The sequence below is a fragment of the Peromyscus californicus genome, unplaced genomic scaffold (genome assembly GCF_007827085.1).
Source record: "Peromyscus californicus insignis strain IS unplaced genomic scaffold, ASM782708v3 Scaffold_1__1_contigs__length_55948999, whole genome shotgun sequence".
Classification (NCBI taxonomy): domain Eukaryota; kingdom Metazoa; phylum Chordata; class Mammalia; order Rodentia; family Cricetidae; genus Peromyscus; species Peromyscus californicus.
Genome location: NW_026294492.1, coordinates 46,667,614 through 46,684,441, shown reverse-complemented (window position 1 = coordinate 46,684,441; position 16,828 = coordinate 46,667,614). Strand labels below are relative to the sequence as shown.

The window sequence follows — 16,828 nt, the reverse complement described above, 5'->3', positions numbered from 1 at the left end:
TGTGCTTCCCACCTGCTAGAGAAATGTGTTTTATTTGAGTACTGACTAGAGTGTGTACTACATTCAGAATATATTTATTACCCTGGAACTCGCTGTGTTGTCCAGGCTAGCCTTTGTCAGAGAATACCCTGGTCTGTGTCATTCATTCTTGGATTAAAGGCTTGCATCACCATACCTGTTTTTGTTTATTTATTGTTTTTTAGACAGGCACTCTTGTGGACCAGCAGTCTGGCTTGAAAATCATTGTATGGCTGAGGATAGTCCCGAACCTTGATAGTCCCAACTCCTCTCTTCCCTTCCCATACTTTTTTTTTACATTTCAATCCTATTTTATCTCCCACTTGCACATCACAGGCCATCTGTACCACCCCTACCTACCCACAGATTTCACGGAACCTTTCTTTTCATTCTCCCTATGACACTCAGTTCAGCTTTGAATCATACAGGTTAAAGATAGAATATATATGAAGAAAAACAGACAGCCTTTGATGTTGTATGCCACAGACATTTACCTGAATGTATGCCTGTGTGAGGATGCCAGACCCCATGATACTGGAGTTACAGACAGTTGTGAGCTGCCATGTAAGTCCTGGGGATGGAAACCAGTTCCCTTGGAAGAGCAGCTCACGCTCTTAACCCCTGATCCATATCTCCAGTCTTGTGTCTTTATTTATTTGTTTTTGTTACCCACTGAGTGGAGTTAGTGCTGTACAAATGTGTGTAGCTATCCATAGGGTATGAGCATTATACTAGTGACCACATTCCTGAAGATAATGTGTCTATACTCCCAAAGCTATCAACTGCCAATACCTTCTTAGCTAGGGTGGCCTCCTTGAGGGCCAGTCCCATTCTGCCCAATTTTTGACTGACATGATGTAAAGTGTTTTGAGTATTTTAGAATTTCTTGCATACCTGTTTTCCAAAAGTTATTTGAACATAATAGTTACTAAAGGAAATAACTTGTCCTTTTTAAAGCAGATAGAGATACAGCCAACTGAAGATGATTGTCCCAGTAAGGAAATCAACAGGCTGCTAGCTTCCTTGTTCAGAGAGGGTTTTGTGCAGAGCCCAAGCCAAGTAAAGTTCAAAGTTGCTCAGTTTTCCCTGCTTCACCACTGGCCCAGTGCAAAGCAGTAAACTTGTTATCAATTCCAACTGCTCCCTTTGTTTAACACTGTAGCTTGCTCACGCTCATTTCATCTAACAGGGTACTCCAAAATCTTTACATTCAAGTTCATTTCAGAATCTCTGATGTAGGGCCAAATGAAGTTATGTTCTTGACTATAGTAAGACAGTTCCTGACAGAATTCTTGTTCCCACTGAGCCTTCCTGATCCTTGTCTCCCTGCAGGCATTTCTTTCAGCACTTTTGACTTGAAGCATCTACTAGAATGATACATTCAGCTTTGTGTTCAGTGTGTTCAATTGGTTTTCTTCTTTTAAAAAAAAAACCAAAAAACCAAAAAGACACCTATCTTGCTACTTCCTGCACAATCTTTCCAAAACATGTTAAACATGCCTACAAAGAACCTGGTTAAGTATACTTACAACAATGGCCCCAATTTTTAAATGTATTTCTTTTTTAAGATGTATTTATTTTTGTATATGATGGGCTGTCTTTGCATGTATGCCTGCATGACTGAAAAGGTCTGCCTCTATTGTAGATGGTTTTGAGCCACTATGGGGTGTGGGGCATACATGGGCTGCAAAGAGGATGCTGAGAGAAATGTAGATAAATAGAGCTTAAGCTTTAAGCTGTTTATGCAGAGAGTGGATACAAATGGTACTAGAGGAAGTTAGTTTAAGCTATTTGTACAGAGAATAGATACAAAGGATGGCTAAGAGGAAGTTAGCTTGGGTTGTTTGTACGGAGATTAAAGAGGAATAGTGAAAAAGAAAGTTAGCTCAAGTTATTTATGCTAAGATAAGATACTGAAAACAGGAGATGATGTCAGGGCATAAACAACTTGTAAATAAAGTGACCTTTAAAATGACTGGTTGTTTCCTTCACCCCCTCCTAGGGTTCTGAGGTTTTCTGGTATAAAAGAAGCTTACTGCCTATCAATAAACGAGTTCTTGCTTGACTTGACTCCCCGCTGCGTCTAATTGTCTCCAGGTAAGAGGGAGGCTGGGGAACGGGCGAGCGGCATGCACTTACCTTTCCTCAGTTCCAGGCCACCTCTTCACAGGTGACCTAAGTTCCCAGTGGGGCAGGTCCCCACAGCTGGCACCCTAACGTGGGGCTTGAAGTACTTCAGCCCAGGCCAAGCGGTCTTCCAGGGTAACTGAAACCTTCAGTATGGGTAATGCAACCTCCTCAACTGATAAGCCAGCCCTCAAGGTCCTGCGTTATATGTTTAAGTCTAAAGGGCTTGAAATTTCTAAAAGTAATATTGTCGCCACCTGGGAGATTATAATTCTCCTTGCCATTTGGGTGCCTAGTGCCAACCTTTTCTCCTGCAGCACTTTGGGCCCAAATGGAAAAGCTGGCAAGAGAAAGGGAGAAACATTTTGGCATATTGCTGTCCCTGGGCTTCTACCCCACTATCATGGCCTTTAAGGTGGCTTTTCACCCAGATTCTCTGCCACCCCCTTTTCAGGAGTCAAAGAGGGAGAATGATTCTCCCCAAGGGTTAGAAAAGAAAGAAAGAAAAACACGCCCCCCCCCCCCAGGGGCCAAAAAGGATGGGGAAGCTCTTGAGAGTAAAGAAAAAAATAGTTGGGCCAAATTCGGCGAGGAGCATGTGATATTCACAGAGAAATATACGGTAGAGGTTAAAGCAAAAGTAAAAATCACTGTGCCCAAGCCCTGGGCCTCAAGGGATTCTGGCCCTTCTTCACCTTGGGATCCCAGGCTGAGGCTGCTCAAACACCGTACATGGCATTAAGGAGAGATCTCTGTGATATGGACCCCTACAACCAGCCCCTCACTGGGAGGTATGGGCCAGGGGAAAAGTTGACCCCCAGCCCTAATAGAGCTCTAGAGTGGTACCCCTTGGAGGCTAAAAATAAGGAGGAATGCCAGACCAGGGTAGAGGCCAATCGGGTGCCCAACCCCCCCATCCCTATCACCTATGGCATGCTAGCACGTACAGCTGAAGGATACTTTACAGGGGTCCAACAGGTGGTTGTACAAGGTCCTTATCGAGATCAGGTTAGACAAATGGGGCTTGTAGCCTGGGACAAATTAGATAAAGGCCTACCAAATCTCCCATAGCAGGGATAAGACAAAAACCCAACAAACCCCTACCGGAGTTCATAGATGGAGTCCAACAGAGTATGTAGTTAATTTCCCCATTCATGGTTGCCCTTAAGGGATTACTGGAGGGACGGGAATGCCCTATACAACATGTGAGGGGGCATTCTGGGCTTCCAGGATTTCTGTCCGAGGGAAACCGTCGAGCTGATGAGCTGGCATTGGGATTTAGGATATTGACATAAAAAAATAGTCCATACAAGGCATGCCAACCCTTCCTAAAGGTACCCCCTTTACAAATGCAGGGAGTTAACCCCAGAGCCAAAAAACCTCTGATAAATAGCTGTTAAATTTAAATATGTTTTTGTTTTAATAGAACAAAAGGGGAAATTAGCCCCCATATTCAGTTATTCTGCACCCCGTGGCCATCACACTCTGGCCTCAGGGCTACAAGGACACCAGCGTCAGGGCCCCAATCAGGGCCTTCTGCTCCCCAGCCACTCTTTCATGCCCCCTGTGGGGCAGGAGCTCCTGGAGTGACAGTCCCTACAAAAACTAATGACAAAATACAGGCTTGTGGTGGTGGGTGCTGGAGGTGTGGGAAAGAGTGCCCTGACCATCCAGCTGATCCAGAATCGTTTTGTGGATGAATATGACCCCACCATAGAGGACTTGCATCGAAAACAGGTGGTCATTGATGGGGAAACATGTCTGCTGGACATCCTAGACACAGCGGGTTGGGAGGAATGTGGTGCCGTGAGGGACCAATGCATCCACACAGGGGAGGGTTTCCTCTGTGTATTTGCCATCAACAGCACCAAGTCCTTTAACAACATCCATCAGTACAGGGAGCACATCAAATGGATAAAAAACTTGGATGATGTGCCAATGGTGCTGGTGGGGAACAAGTGTGACCTGGCTGCTCGTACTGTTAAGTCTTGGCAGGCCCAGGACCTTGCCTGCAGTTATGGCATCCCCTATATCGAAACCTCAGCCAGGACCCGGCAGGGTGTAGAGGATGCCTTCTACACACTTGTCCGTGAGATTCGGCAACACAAATTACGGGAGCTAAACCCTCCTGATAGGAGCGGCCCTGGCTACATGAGCTGCAAGTGTGTGCTATTGTGACATCAGATGGCAGTACTCCAGCCAATGGTCGTTCTGCTCCTCCCGGCTCCTGCTACAGCCCAGAGGTCTCATTCCCACACCACCGCTGCCCCCACATTCTTCGGCCTCCCCATCATCCCTGCAGCAGCCTCTGACACCCACCCCAGGATAACTCTACCACCTGCTTCCAGTATCGGCTACCACTTCCCAGGGCCCCACTACTGGCTCCTCAACGTCCTCGGAGCCTGGGGACAATGGCGACTATACCGAGATGGCCTTTAGTGTGGCCGCACCCCACTGCCACAGACCAACCTGGTCTTCCGCTGCAGCCCTTGGACGCACAACCAATGGTGAAAGTGACATCCGGCACCCCAGGGCTGAGGTTAAAACTGTCTTTTCTGTTGCTGTTGCTGAGTGAAGGCCTGCTGGACCTCTGCTTCTCAAGGGATGCTTACTGAGAGAGGCTGTATGTGGAACAGCGTATGGCATATCTCTGCTCTATGCTCCTGAAGAAGTCCCCAGCTTTCACTTGGGCCAGCATCTTTCTGCACATGGCTGCATGAAGATGATTGGATCTACATCCAAGAGGACACTAACCTTCTCTACTTCAACCAAAAGCCTGGACCACAGTTCCTGGGAACAGCTCAACATTCACAATGGTGGCTTCCCCTTGCTCACCATCTTCCTCCAGGTCTTCGTGGGGTCCGCAACCCAGCGGGAGGACGGATGTCATTGGCCAGGCTGTGCCTGTGTGTACTTCTCCTTCATCAAAGACTCCTTCCCAGCGTGTAGCTCCCTCAAATCCCAGGACCTCTGGGCTCTAAGAGCGGGAGAGTCTGCCTTTCTGTTGCAACCCAGACAGCTTGGAGGTGAGTACTCACTGGGCCTTGGACTGAGAGTTTCAGAAGTATGTGCTGGAGGCCAAGTGCAGAATGGACACTGGTGACCGTGTATGAGGAGGACAACTCAGCACCAACCTTCTCCGGAGGTGTGGGGCTGACAATTCTCCATGAGACTGGACTCAAAGATGGACTGATCCTAATAATTCCTAATTGTGACTAAAACAGCCTCGTTTTGGAAATCATCAGCCGTCTTTGGGGGTAGGGGTCGGGAAGGATAACTCTCTCTTTGTACCTTTAACTGGTTTCTTAACTCTTCTCTCTGTGAATGTTCATGTAAATACTTTAGATAGTAAAAGCTTTTTCTCTTGCCCATAACATTGGTAAAAACAGACTTTTTAGAGAAATCCCCTAAAATTTTTAACTAGTGTTAGGACTAAAAACCTATACTGTGTTTGCTTCATAACTAAATCACTGGGGGACAGTAGGACTGATCTGTCAGCTGATTTTCTGTGTTCTCAGTAAATGTTGGGTTTGACTTTAAAAAAAAAAGGAGGGGGGAATGCCAAACAGATAAACAGCCCACCTTATTTAAAAAACAAAAAGGGGGAATCTGTGGGGCATACATGGGCTGCAAAGAGGGTGCTGAGAGAAATGTAGATAAACAGAGCTTAAGCTTTAAGCTGTTTATGCAGAGTGGATACAAATGGTACCAGAGGAAGTTAAAGCTGTTTGTGCAAAGAATAGATACAAAGGATGACTAAGAGGAAGTTAGCGTGGGTTGTTTGTATGGAGATTAAAGAGGAATAGTGAAAAAGAAAGTTAGCTCAAGTTATTTATGCTAAGATAAGATACTGAAAACAGGAGATGATGTCAGGTTGTAAACAACTTGTAAATAAGGTGACCTTTAAAATGACTGGTTGGTTCCTTCACCCCCTCCTAGGGTTCTGAGGTTTTCTGGTATAAAAGAGGCTTACTGCCTATCAATAAACGAGTTCTTGCTTGACTTGACTCCCCGCTGCGTCTGATTGTCTCCAGGTAAGAGGGTGGCACTTACCTGGAGTTCCAGGCCACCTCTTCACAGGTGACCTAAGTTCCCGGTGGGGCAGGTCTCTATAATGAGGGTTGTTGGGAATTGGACTCAGGACCTCTGAAAGAGAAGCCAATGCTATTAACCACTGAGTCATCTCCTCAGCCCTTATATGTCTTCCATATAGTAGGCTTTTCATCCAGCTTTCATAAATGGCTCTGAAAAAAGTGACTTTAGGTAGAAGGATTGTATTTCATATCACAATTGAAGGGTACAGTTCATAAAATTCAGAACAATGAAGCTGCTAGTCACAGTGCATACAATCAGGAAGAGAGTAAAGTGTATTTGTCTATGTCTCAGTTCCCTCCTCCCACTAATGTAATCCCCATAGAGTTCACAAAATACCACTCAAATGGCTATGGGTGTTGTTTTGAATGTGTTCCAGCTCCATGCCTGTCTGCTTCCGCAATAATAATCACTGAGTAACTCTTTAAAAGTGTAGGCAAGCCCCAATTAAAGACTTTGTTTTATATTAGTTGCTATATCATGATGTTTCCTAAGGGCAGTGGATTACTAATGAGGCAGTGGGTCTTCCTATATTACACCAAGTAATAAAGATAACATTCTGCAGATATGCTTCAGTTAATTCTATGTACAGGATTATTTAGAGGTATTTTCAGAAACATCTATGCTAGATGATTCTGTATCCTGTCAGTCTGTCAGTTAAAATTAATCATCCTAATATATGCACTCTTAGGAGCCAGTGACCTTTGAGGATGTGGCTGTGAACTTCACCTTAGAAGAGTGGGCTTTGTTGGATTCTAGTCAAAAGAAGCTCTACAGTATTGTGATGAAGGAAACATTTTGAACTTGATCTCCATACGTTTAAAAAAAAAAACCAACATGCTCCCATTATTTATTCAGTCAGAGAACAATTGTGTCCTGCTTAGGTGTGTATTGTTGGTATTTGAATTCTTGAATGGAATATGTTGTGAATATAGTATAAATACCCATGTTGTAAGAGATAGGTTGTAATACCTTTTATGTTAAATATGAATATGTCATGTATTCTCTGGATTTTCTTCTAGATAAAGCAGTAGAAGAAAAATTTGGAGAGGACTGCAAAGATCTCAGAAAAATGGGGTAATTTACTTTCACTAGGAAGGAATTAATCTCAAATATTTGGGAATCATGGGACAACGGACAACCTACCAAAATATACCTAAAGTGAAATATACTTAAGTAGACTTCTTTACACATAGCAGGGTCTTTACATGTGGTCCATACTGTCCTTAACATTGACTGGATTCTTCTGTTACCTCTGAGATAGTATATTTGTAGTGGTCCACACAAGCCAGCCTCCTCCAATATTTCCCTAATTTACAGTAATGCTCTTCTCATCTTTTGCAGAACTCAGGTGATTGAGAAAGAATGTGGATACAAATGTGATAGTGAGTGTGATAAAAACCAGGATCATATTACAGAGAATATCATTAATATAGAGATGCTTCCAGCAGTAAGAGTTCATGAGAGTCCTTTGTATGTAAGAAACATCATTGGTCATTCATCCTCACATGGGTATCAGAATCCAAACTACAGGGCTACCATCTGTATGAAAGAAAGCTATGGCAACAGCTTTTATACATCAGAAGCATTGGAACGATATCAGTCTTTCTCAGTCACTTCAGGTACTTGAAATTTCTCCTAAGGAGAAGCCCTGTAAAAGTCAACAATTTAATGAAGCCTGTACAAGCCTCTGTTTTGATCAGCCTCAGGAGAGTATTCAAACTACAGATAATCTCAATGAGAATGACTTAACAAGATACACATATGTTCAAAATGATAAAGTAATCCATAAAGAAGTGAAACAATTTGTAGGTAAACTCTGTGAAGAAGCCTTTATTAATTCCAGTGACCTTATCAACAATAAAAATAGTCATATTGGAAAGAAAAGGTACAATTGTAGGCAATGTGGTGAAACATTTAGATATGCAAAATGTTTTGAGAAACATAAAGTAACTTACACAGGAGAGAAGCATTATACTTGTAAGCATTGTGGAAAAGCATTTACCCGCCCCAGTCATCTGAACATTCAAGAAATAATTCACACTGGAGAGAAGGCTTATGCATGTAAGCATTGTGGAAAAGCCTTTAACTGCTCCAGTAATCTGAGAACACATAAAAGGAATCACACTGGAAAGAAGCCTTATGTATGTAAGCATTGTGGAAAAGCCTACACTGACCCTAGTACTTGAAAAAGACATGAAAGTCTTCACAGTGGAGAGAAGCCTTATGCATGTAAGCATTGTGGAAAAGCATTTACCCACTCCAGTAATCTGAAGAGTCATGAAATGATTCACACTGGAGCAAAGCCATTTGCATGTAAGCATTGTGGAAAAACATTTATCTACTCCAGTGTTCTGAAAAGGCATGAACAGAGTCACACACAAGAAACTAGACATCAAAATATTGAGCAATCCAATTTAAAAATGGGCTAAAGAACTAAACAGAGAATTCACAAAAGAAGAATCACAAATGGCTGAAAGACATTTAAAGAAATGCTCAACATCCCTAATCATAAGAGAAATGCAAATCAAAATGACTCTGAGATACCACCTTACATCTGTCAGAATGGCTAGGATCAAAAACACTAATGACAGTCAATGTTGGAGAGGATGCAGAGCAAAGGGAACACTCCTTCACTGTTGGTGGGAATCACATCCTCATTTTTAAAAGGATAGAGCACATATATGATTTGGAGTTGGGGCTTGGGGGATGTAGTCTAGTTCCAAAGTGTGTTTAACCCATGGCAGACTTGGCTTGAGGCTCAGTGCTAAGAAAAATATAAAACTACAAAGGCGATGGTAGGAAAAATCTAAAGCAGCACAAACATACTTCTAAGGGCCACCAGTGACAGAGTTCACCACCATCCACATCCCTCCATACCACAGTCTGGACTCAGTGTCACCGACCTGGCAGTACTACAAGTTCTGCAGAGGTACAGGTTGCAGACACCTTTTCACTCCAAGAAGAAAGTGGCATGGGACAATGTAGTTGGTTTCCCTAAACAGGGTGGGAAGCCTTGTGCACAGCTACCTCTTTTGCACACAATTCCAGTGCTTTGGGAAGGTTGAAGCCGATGCTGGACTCCAGGGCACAACGATCTGCACCATAGTCTCTGCAATGTCACAAATGCACTACTACCCATGATTCCAGGAGCCCTAGGCATACTCACCCTTTCCTGCTTCTGATGCATCTATGTGTCCTCCCTGTGGGCTTAAAAATCAGCAGAAGAGAATTTTGTACATCCTCATCATCAACACAGGATTTAAGAACAGTGGCAACTATGTGGTTTTCTGATATCCATGCACCTCAGTGGGCACTGGATGAAGGGAAGTAATAGCATCCCTGATTGACAAAGAGACATAAGGCCTGGATATTTCTGATTCAAGAACCCAAGACCAAAATCAGTACAGTTAGAGTAGAAGGAATCTCTGGGTTTGACCAGACACAGGACATGAATGAGTGCTTGCTAAGCAAACACACGGATTTGGAATTTTCTTTCAACACTGTTGGTACTCAACAGTTACAACCCAACACTTCCTTTTCATCTAGTCCACCAACAGATATTTTCTTCACATTGTTCTTTGTTTCTCATCACATTCTCACCAGTTGTTCCTTTCATTTTGTTTTCATAATCCAACAGATCATCACAAATGCCTCTCAAAAACTTTGTGTCAGTAAACAAACATGGACCATGACTTTCCTGGTGGCTTTTGCCCTTTCTGAGATCATGGATTGGCATAATAATTCCACTCTTACTTAAACCTTGTATTTTAAAATTACAAAATTTGTGTGTTTAGGATATGTAGCACTAAACTCCCTAAATGCAGGTATTCAAGCCAACTACAAGGACTGAAAATCCAAAGCCTCCTTTTGAAACTGGTTAACCAGGGAATCTTGTGCTCCCTCATAGGCAGTGACTATGCACATCATCGGTAAAGAAATAGTTATACAAGATGATTGATCATCATCCTTCAGCCCCAAAAGCTTGTGGAAACCACACCACTCACAGAGGAATTGAGTCAGAGAAGTTAGAAACTACAGGAGTTTCTAGGGATGAACATATGAAAGGCAGTGGCAGCTGAGAGACTGGAGGCCTTTAATCTACCTGAGCTTCAGTCACCCAAGGGAGCATTCTTGGAAAACCCCATTTTGAGATCCTAAAGATGGCTACTAAGTCAATGAACCATAAAAGCCCTCACTTTGCACCTCCCTTCTCCCCCCTTTTCACCACTTAGGAGCCAAGCCACAGTTGAGTTAGGCACACATTCAGGCTACTCCATATCCCCCTATCTGTGTCTCTGTGCAGTTCATTGTAATGAGGCACAAGAGCCTGGAAAACAGCTCCCATCCTCCAGAATCAAATCACTTCACTTATAAAAATATCAAAATGCAAGTATAGATAATATTGTCCCTCTTGTGCTTACTAAGGTGTTGAAATATCTTTATTTGCAGAAGAAGCAATGGAAGGCATGGTGAGCTACCAGAGTTAGTCTTGGCTGTCTCTGCTTCATCACTAGGGAAGGACCTTGTTTCAGTTTCCTCTTGAGGCTTCTGAATGTGTTTCCACATGTGAATGTAGATGTCCCTCCTGACTTTGGGCTAGGAAACTTTTTTGTTTGAACTTAAGGCTTGCTTTTTATAAGTCTTGAATCCTTTGTTGAATATTGGTTTTCTGTAATTTCATTTTTCTCTGCATTCAGCAGTTATATTCCCAGGTCAGTATCTGAATTTTCCCGATAGAAAATGGATAGGTTGAGTAGCAGGAAATTGTGCACTGTGCCTTTAACACTTGCACGCTGGAGACACAGGCAGGTGATGTGGGCTCCATGCCAGCTTAGTGTGTTCCTGGACAGTCAGTGCTACATAATAGAGAGAAGCTGATTCAAAGGACAAAACAAACAAATCAAAAAAGAAAATAGATAGATTGAAGTTTAAGGTGTGAAGAAGCCTCAAACATGTTTGCCTCATTCCAAATAGGAAGAAAACCAGAGCATAAAATAAGGATGCAACCACAGACAAATTTAGGTAAACCTATATAAAGGGATTTATTTATTTATTTATTTATATTTAATTTTTTTTTTTTCGAGACAGAGTTTCTCTGTGTAGTTTTGGTGCCTGTCCTGGATATCGCTCTGTAGACCTGGCTGGCCTCGAACTCACAGAGATCCACCTGGCTCTGCCTCCTGAGTGCTGGGATTAAAGGGATTTATATAGAGCATATCTTTGCATTATTCCTGGGGTGGCTGTGATTGTCCTATCTAGCATGTTATGCAGGACTTCACTGGAATAAAGGCCAGTTTAAGACCTGAATTATCATTTGTCTGCTTCAAAGCCTGTTAGATTTGTTTTGTCTTATGCCAATCATTTTAATCTTTGGTTATACTTTTCTGCTGGGGATGGCCAAAATTAGGTATCATTATTATTATTGTTTTGTTGGTTTTGTTATTCTTCCCTTTATTATAAATGTCATTGTGGTTATACCAGGTTTTATTAAGGTCAATTTTGACCCCAATCCTTGAGCTAGTAGGTATTTGGCAGGAGGGCCCATTGCATTTAACCTCTTACTACTGGTTTTGCGTACTGAGATGAGTCAAGTTCCCTGTCAGCCACGTGGTTCCTCTTGGAAACACTGCCTGCATTTGTCTCCATCTTGATTCTCTACTGTGTGGAATGTGCACTGCTTAGATCCAACCTTTAATTGTTGCTTCTCACAGCCTTTCTAATCTAGGGTTCAGGGGACTTACCAGAGTGGAGAAAAAGTCCTATAGTCCCATGGGGCTTAGTTGACCCAGAGATAACATCTAAAATATTATTTTTCTGGTCTTTGTCCATATTGCTAGGTTTCCCAGTATGAGTACTGAACAACCAGAAGGACAGCTGATCCAATATTGAAAAAAATACTGCTTGAAAATTGAGTTATTAGCTGGTCAGCGGTGGAGCATGCCTTTAATCCCAGCACTTGGGAGGCAGAGGAAGGTAGATCTCAAGTGAGTTTGAGACCAGCTTGGTCTACAAATTGAGTCCCAGGACAGCCAAGAATGTTACACAGAGAAACCCTGTCTCGAAAAAACAAACAAACAAACAAACAAACAAAAAAGAGGGCCACTTCTGTTGCCTAAACAAGATGTAAGACTCTCAGCTACTTCTCCAGCACCTTGTCTGCCTGCATGCCACCATGTCGCACCTTGATGATAATGGACTGAACCTCTGAAGCTGTAAGCCACGCCAATTAAATGTTTTCTTTATTAAAAAAAAAAAGAGAAAGAAAGAAAGGAAGGAAGGAAGGAAAGAGAAAGAGAAAGAAAGAAAAGAAAGAAAAAGAAAGAAAGAAAGAAAGAAAAAGAAAGAAAGAAAGAAAGAAAGAAAGAAAGAAAGAAAGAAAGAAAGAAAGAAAGAAAGAAAAAGAAAATTGAGCTGTTGGAGTTACAGTGGTGGTTCAGAGTTAAGAAAACTTATTGCTCAGGCAGAAGACATTGGTTCAATTTACAGCAGCCACTTGGTGGCTTACAGCCATCCATAATTGAGTTCCAAGAGATCTGGCACCTTCTTCTGACTTCGGCAGGATCCAAGCTTGGTGAGCATACATAAATTCAGGCAAAATTTTTTTTTGGCTTTTTCGAGACAAGGTTTCTAGGTGTAACAGCTCTGGCTATCCTAGAACTTGCTTTGCTTTATAGACACACAACTGGCCTTGAATTCACAAAGATCCACTTGCTTCTACCTCCCAAGTGCTGGGATTAAAGGTGTCCACCACCACCACCTGGTGGTGAAACATTCCTACACATAAAAGAAAATACATTCATCTAAATTTTTTTTTTTTTTTGGTTTTTCGAGACAAGGTTTCTCTGTGTAGCTTTGCGCCTTTCCTGGAACTCACTTGGTAGCCCAGGCTGGCCTCGAACTCACAGAGATCCGCCTGGCTCTGCCTCCCGAGTGCTGGGATTAAAGGCGTGTGCCACCACCGCCCGGCCTTAAAATTTTTTTTAATAAAACATTATTTGGATGTTTATAATACTTGGCTGCTGCTTGACAGTTAACAATTTTTAAATAAACTTGAATTAATATATGATTTGTTAATTATAAAGCTGACAAATTTAGTGGAAACTCTAAGTAATTATTTTGATGAACCATAATACTTGAGAGTATCGTTTAAGCATATTAATTTCTTAAAGGACTCTAAAATCAAAGGGCTAAGATATTTTCTCAGTCTTTACATTTTAGGAATGGCAGAGCCTAAACTATCATCATCAAGATGATGGTGTTGTCCATGATATTGAAAGTGTACCCTGGTATAGAAGATGCTGTGTCCTGAAAGCAACAAGAACATTTTAGACTTCTTGTAGACTCAGAGCTGAGATAATGATTAACCAAATAATATATTGGCTAATATTTTATCTAACTGTATAAAAGGAAGCTTTAATTGCACTATGAACTAAAAGAAATTTAAGCCAACCTGGCAGTTTTAATTAAAAGATCACTTAATGATAAGACAAAAAGTACGATGGAACCAGTAAGAAACCAGAAGCACATGTAAACAATACATATTTGCATAGATAAAATGAAGATTATTTTAAAGACAAAGATAATGTATCAGTTTTCCATTTTAGATTAGGCTGTTGATCAGATTAGATATTCTACTAGCATTAGCAATCCTGAACCTGAAGCCTGTCCTTTTGAAAACATGATTGTAACGTAAGTAGAAAATCTTGGATGTAAAAGACATAGAGCCTAACCTGATTCTTGGGCAGACTTTAAGCAGGCTAAGTGGACACACCAGCTCAGTATTTAAATTACTTTTTTTCCTTTAGTTTAAATTGGACAAGATCAAAACTTGGAAAATCTTGCCATTAAAGAGGAAAACAGATAGACAAGATATCTGTCTTACTTATTGTCTTACTTAGGGTTTTGTATTGCTGTGGAAAGACTCCATGACCATGGCAACTCTTATAAAGAAAATAAGTTGGGGGTGGCTCACTTATGCTTTCAGAGGTTCGGTCTACTATCATCATGATGCGGAGAATGGCAGCATGCAGGCAGATGTGGTGCTGGAGTGCTATGTCTTTCAGGCAACAAGAAGTCAACTGCCATCACACTGAGGGAAGCTTGAGCAAAAGAGACCTCAAAGCCCATTCCCACAGTGACATACTTCCTCCAACAAGGCCATACCTCCTAGTAGTGCTGCTCCCTTTGGGAGCCACTTTCTTTCAAACCACATTCATGTTGTAAGTTAAAATTTATTTTAGATATTGCTTATTATTACTTTAATACTTAAAAGCATATCCAATTTTATTTGTATGGAATAAGCATACTTAGATTTTGAATGTGACTCAGTTGGTATTGATATCCTGTCACCCTCGCCATGAAAATGAAATTTCACAGAGAAATAGCCAAGTTGCCCTCTATGGGCACTAGGTATGCATATGGGGTAAACAGACATGCAGAAAAACACCTATATACATGAAAAATACAATTAAAAATTTTAGCAAAATATTTCTGAATAATCCATAACAATCTTTCCAGAGGCATTACAAATATCACAAAACAAATTTATAACTTTGTTGTTGGTTATTTTTGCTCTTTTGGGGGCCCACTGCTCAGCTCCCAAATAAATCACACATGGAGGCTTATTCTTAATTATAAATACCTGACCTTAGCTTGGCTTGTTTCTTGCCAGCTTTCCTTAACCTAAATTATCCTGTGTATCTTTTGCCTCTGGGCTTTTCCTTTTTATTTCTGTACACCTTTCTTTGTCTCTTACTCCATGGCTTGCTATGTAGCTGGGTGACTGGCCCCTGAGTCCTCCTTCTCTGGCTACTTGTTCTTTCCTCCTAGATTTTTCCTTCTATGTATTCTCTCTGCCTGCCAGCCCTGCCTATCCTTTCTCCTGCCTTGTTATTGACTATTCAGTTCTTTATGAGATCATCAGGTGTTTTAGACAGGCAAAGTAACACAACATCACAGAGTTAAACAAATGCAACATAAACAAGAGTAACACATCTTAAAATAATATTCTACAACATAGCTTATTTTATTACCCATGAGAATCACAAATAAAAAAATTCTGGACATAAATTATTATTAAAATTTCTGTGTCAATGTTAATTTTTTAAAAAGATTTATTTATTTATTTAACGAGTGTTCTATCTGCATGTATGCTTTTATACCAGAAGAGGACACCAGATTCCACTACAGATGTTTGTGAACCACTATGTAGTTGCTATAAATTGAAATCAGAACCCCTGGAAGAATAGCCAGTGCTCTTAACAGCTGAGCCACCACCTCACTACCCTTGGTGGCAACTCTTATGCCTGACTGAAAAATTATTTTTCATGGTCAAAGTAAATACTGTTTTATAAAAATGAGTTACATGTTAAGATATTATAAAAGATTTAATAGAACCCTAAATATAATACTGAGATGTTTCAATAATTGCTAAGCTCAGGGCAGAATATTTCCTGCATATTTGAGACCTAGTAAACTTGAGTTGATATGACCTAGTTTGAGTATTGGAAATTAACCACTTATACTGTAGTTATTACACTGCTCAATTCCATTTAATTTGGCTAGGATTAAGGCATAAAGGCTTATTGAGAACTGGGATAACATTATTTTCATTGAAATCCAGATTTACCTTTGTCATTCAGGACTAAACTTCCTAGTCAGAGAGTTGGGATCCACAAGAAGCCTTCACTGGCATGGTTAAACTTGACATTTGTTTCCAAGAGAAATGTAGTTTGCTCTAGCAGATGGGTCATTAATTTTTTTATGAATCTGGAATGACTGAGGAAAAATGTGAATACATGACTACAGTATTTGAGAAAGAGGGGATAAACTAAGTTCTGTTTAAAACCTAATACCTGTGTTATATGAAATGTCTCTAAAGCAAAAAAAAAAAAAAAAGAAAAAACTCTGTATGTCTAGTATTCCCTTCTTTAGATCTATTGAATGGGGACATTATCATTAAATGATTGAAAAAATAATTTAGAAGAATTATGATTAAGAGTTAGTTGTGCTGGATAATACATATATACATATATATATATATATATATATATAGAGAGAGAGAGAGAGAGAGAGAGAGAGATCTATATCTATATATAGATATAGATATAGATATAATCAGTTGTTATTCAATGAGGAATTTACAATTTGTATTCAAGACAGAGATGCCATAGCCGGTGCAACCACTTAGGGATGTCCTCTTAGACCTTACTTCTATGTGGTTACAATTTTCTACACTCACATGATCACATTTTGGTCATGGTTTATGTCAGAGAAATGAACTGCTGACCATCAGCAGAGGGATTAATCTGCATGTTTTCCTTGTCTCTGTGCTTGGTATTACACTCATGTAACACATTTCCTCAACAAACAAGTATGGTGATGTTTTATTTGTACTGAAATGTGATTTTAATTGTATGTTAATAAATAAAGTTGCCCGGGGGTCAGAGCTATTAGAGCCATAGCAAAAGCTGGGCAGTGGTGGCGCACACCTTTAATCCCAGCACTTGGTAGACAGAGCTAGGTAGATCTCTGTGTGTTCAAGGATACAGTCAGCATTGGAGACACATGCCTTTAAGATGTGAAGACC

At 40.9% G+C, this 16,828-nt stretch overlaps 1 protein-coding gene across 1 annotated transcript; it reads left to right on the top strand.

The window, feature by feature from the left end:
- The first annotated feature begins 3,719 nt into the window (after window positions 1–3,719).
- On the top strand, window positions 3,720–4,323 carry LOC128115707 (GTPase HRas-like). Its single transcript, XM_052746691.1, has one exon. The coding sequence runs from the start codon at window positions 3,754–3,756 to the stop codon at window positions 4,321–4,323; it is 570 nt and encodes a 189-aa protein (XP_052602651.1). The 5' UTR covers window positions 3,720–3,753.
- The last annotated feature ends 12,505 nt before the right edge of the window (window positions 4,324–16,828 follow it).

What these genes read in the sequence shown, in the direction of transcription:
- LOC128115707 (XM_052746691.1), top strand. Translation starts at nt 3,754, where the DNA reads ATGACAAAATACAGGCTTGTGGTGGTGGGTGCTGGAGGTGTGGGAAAG.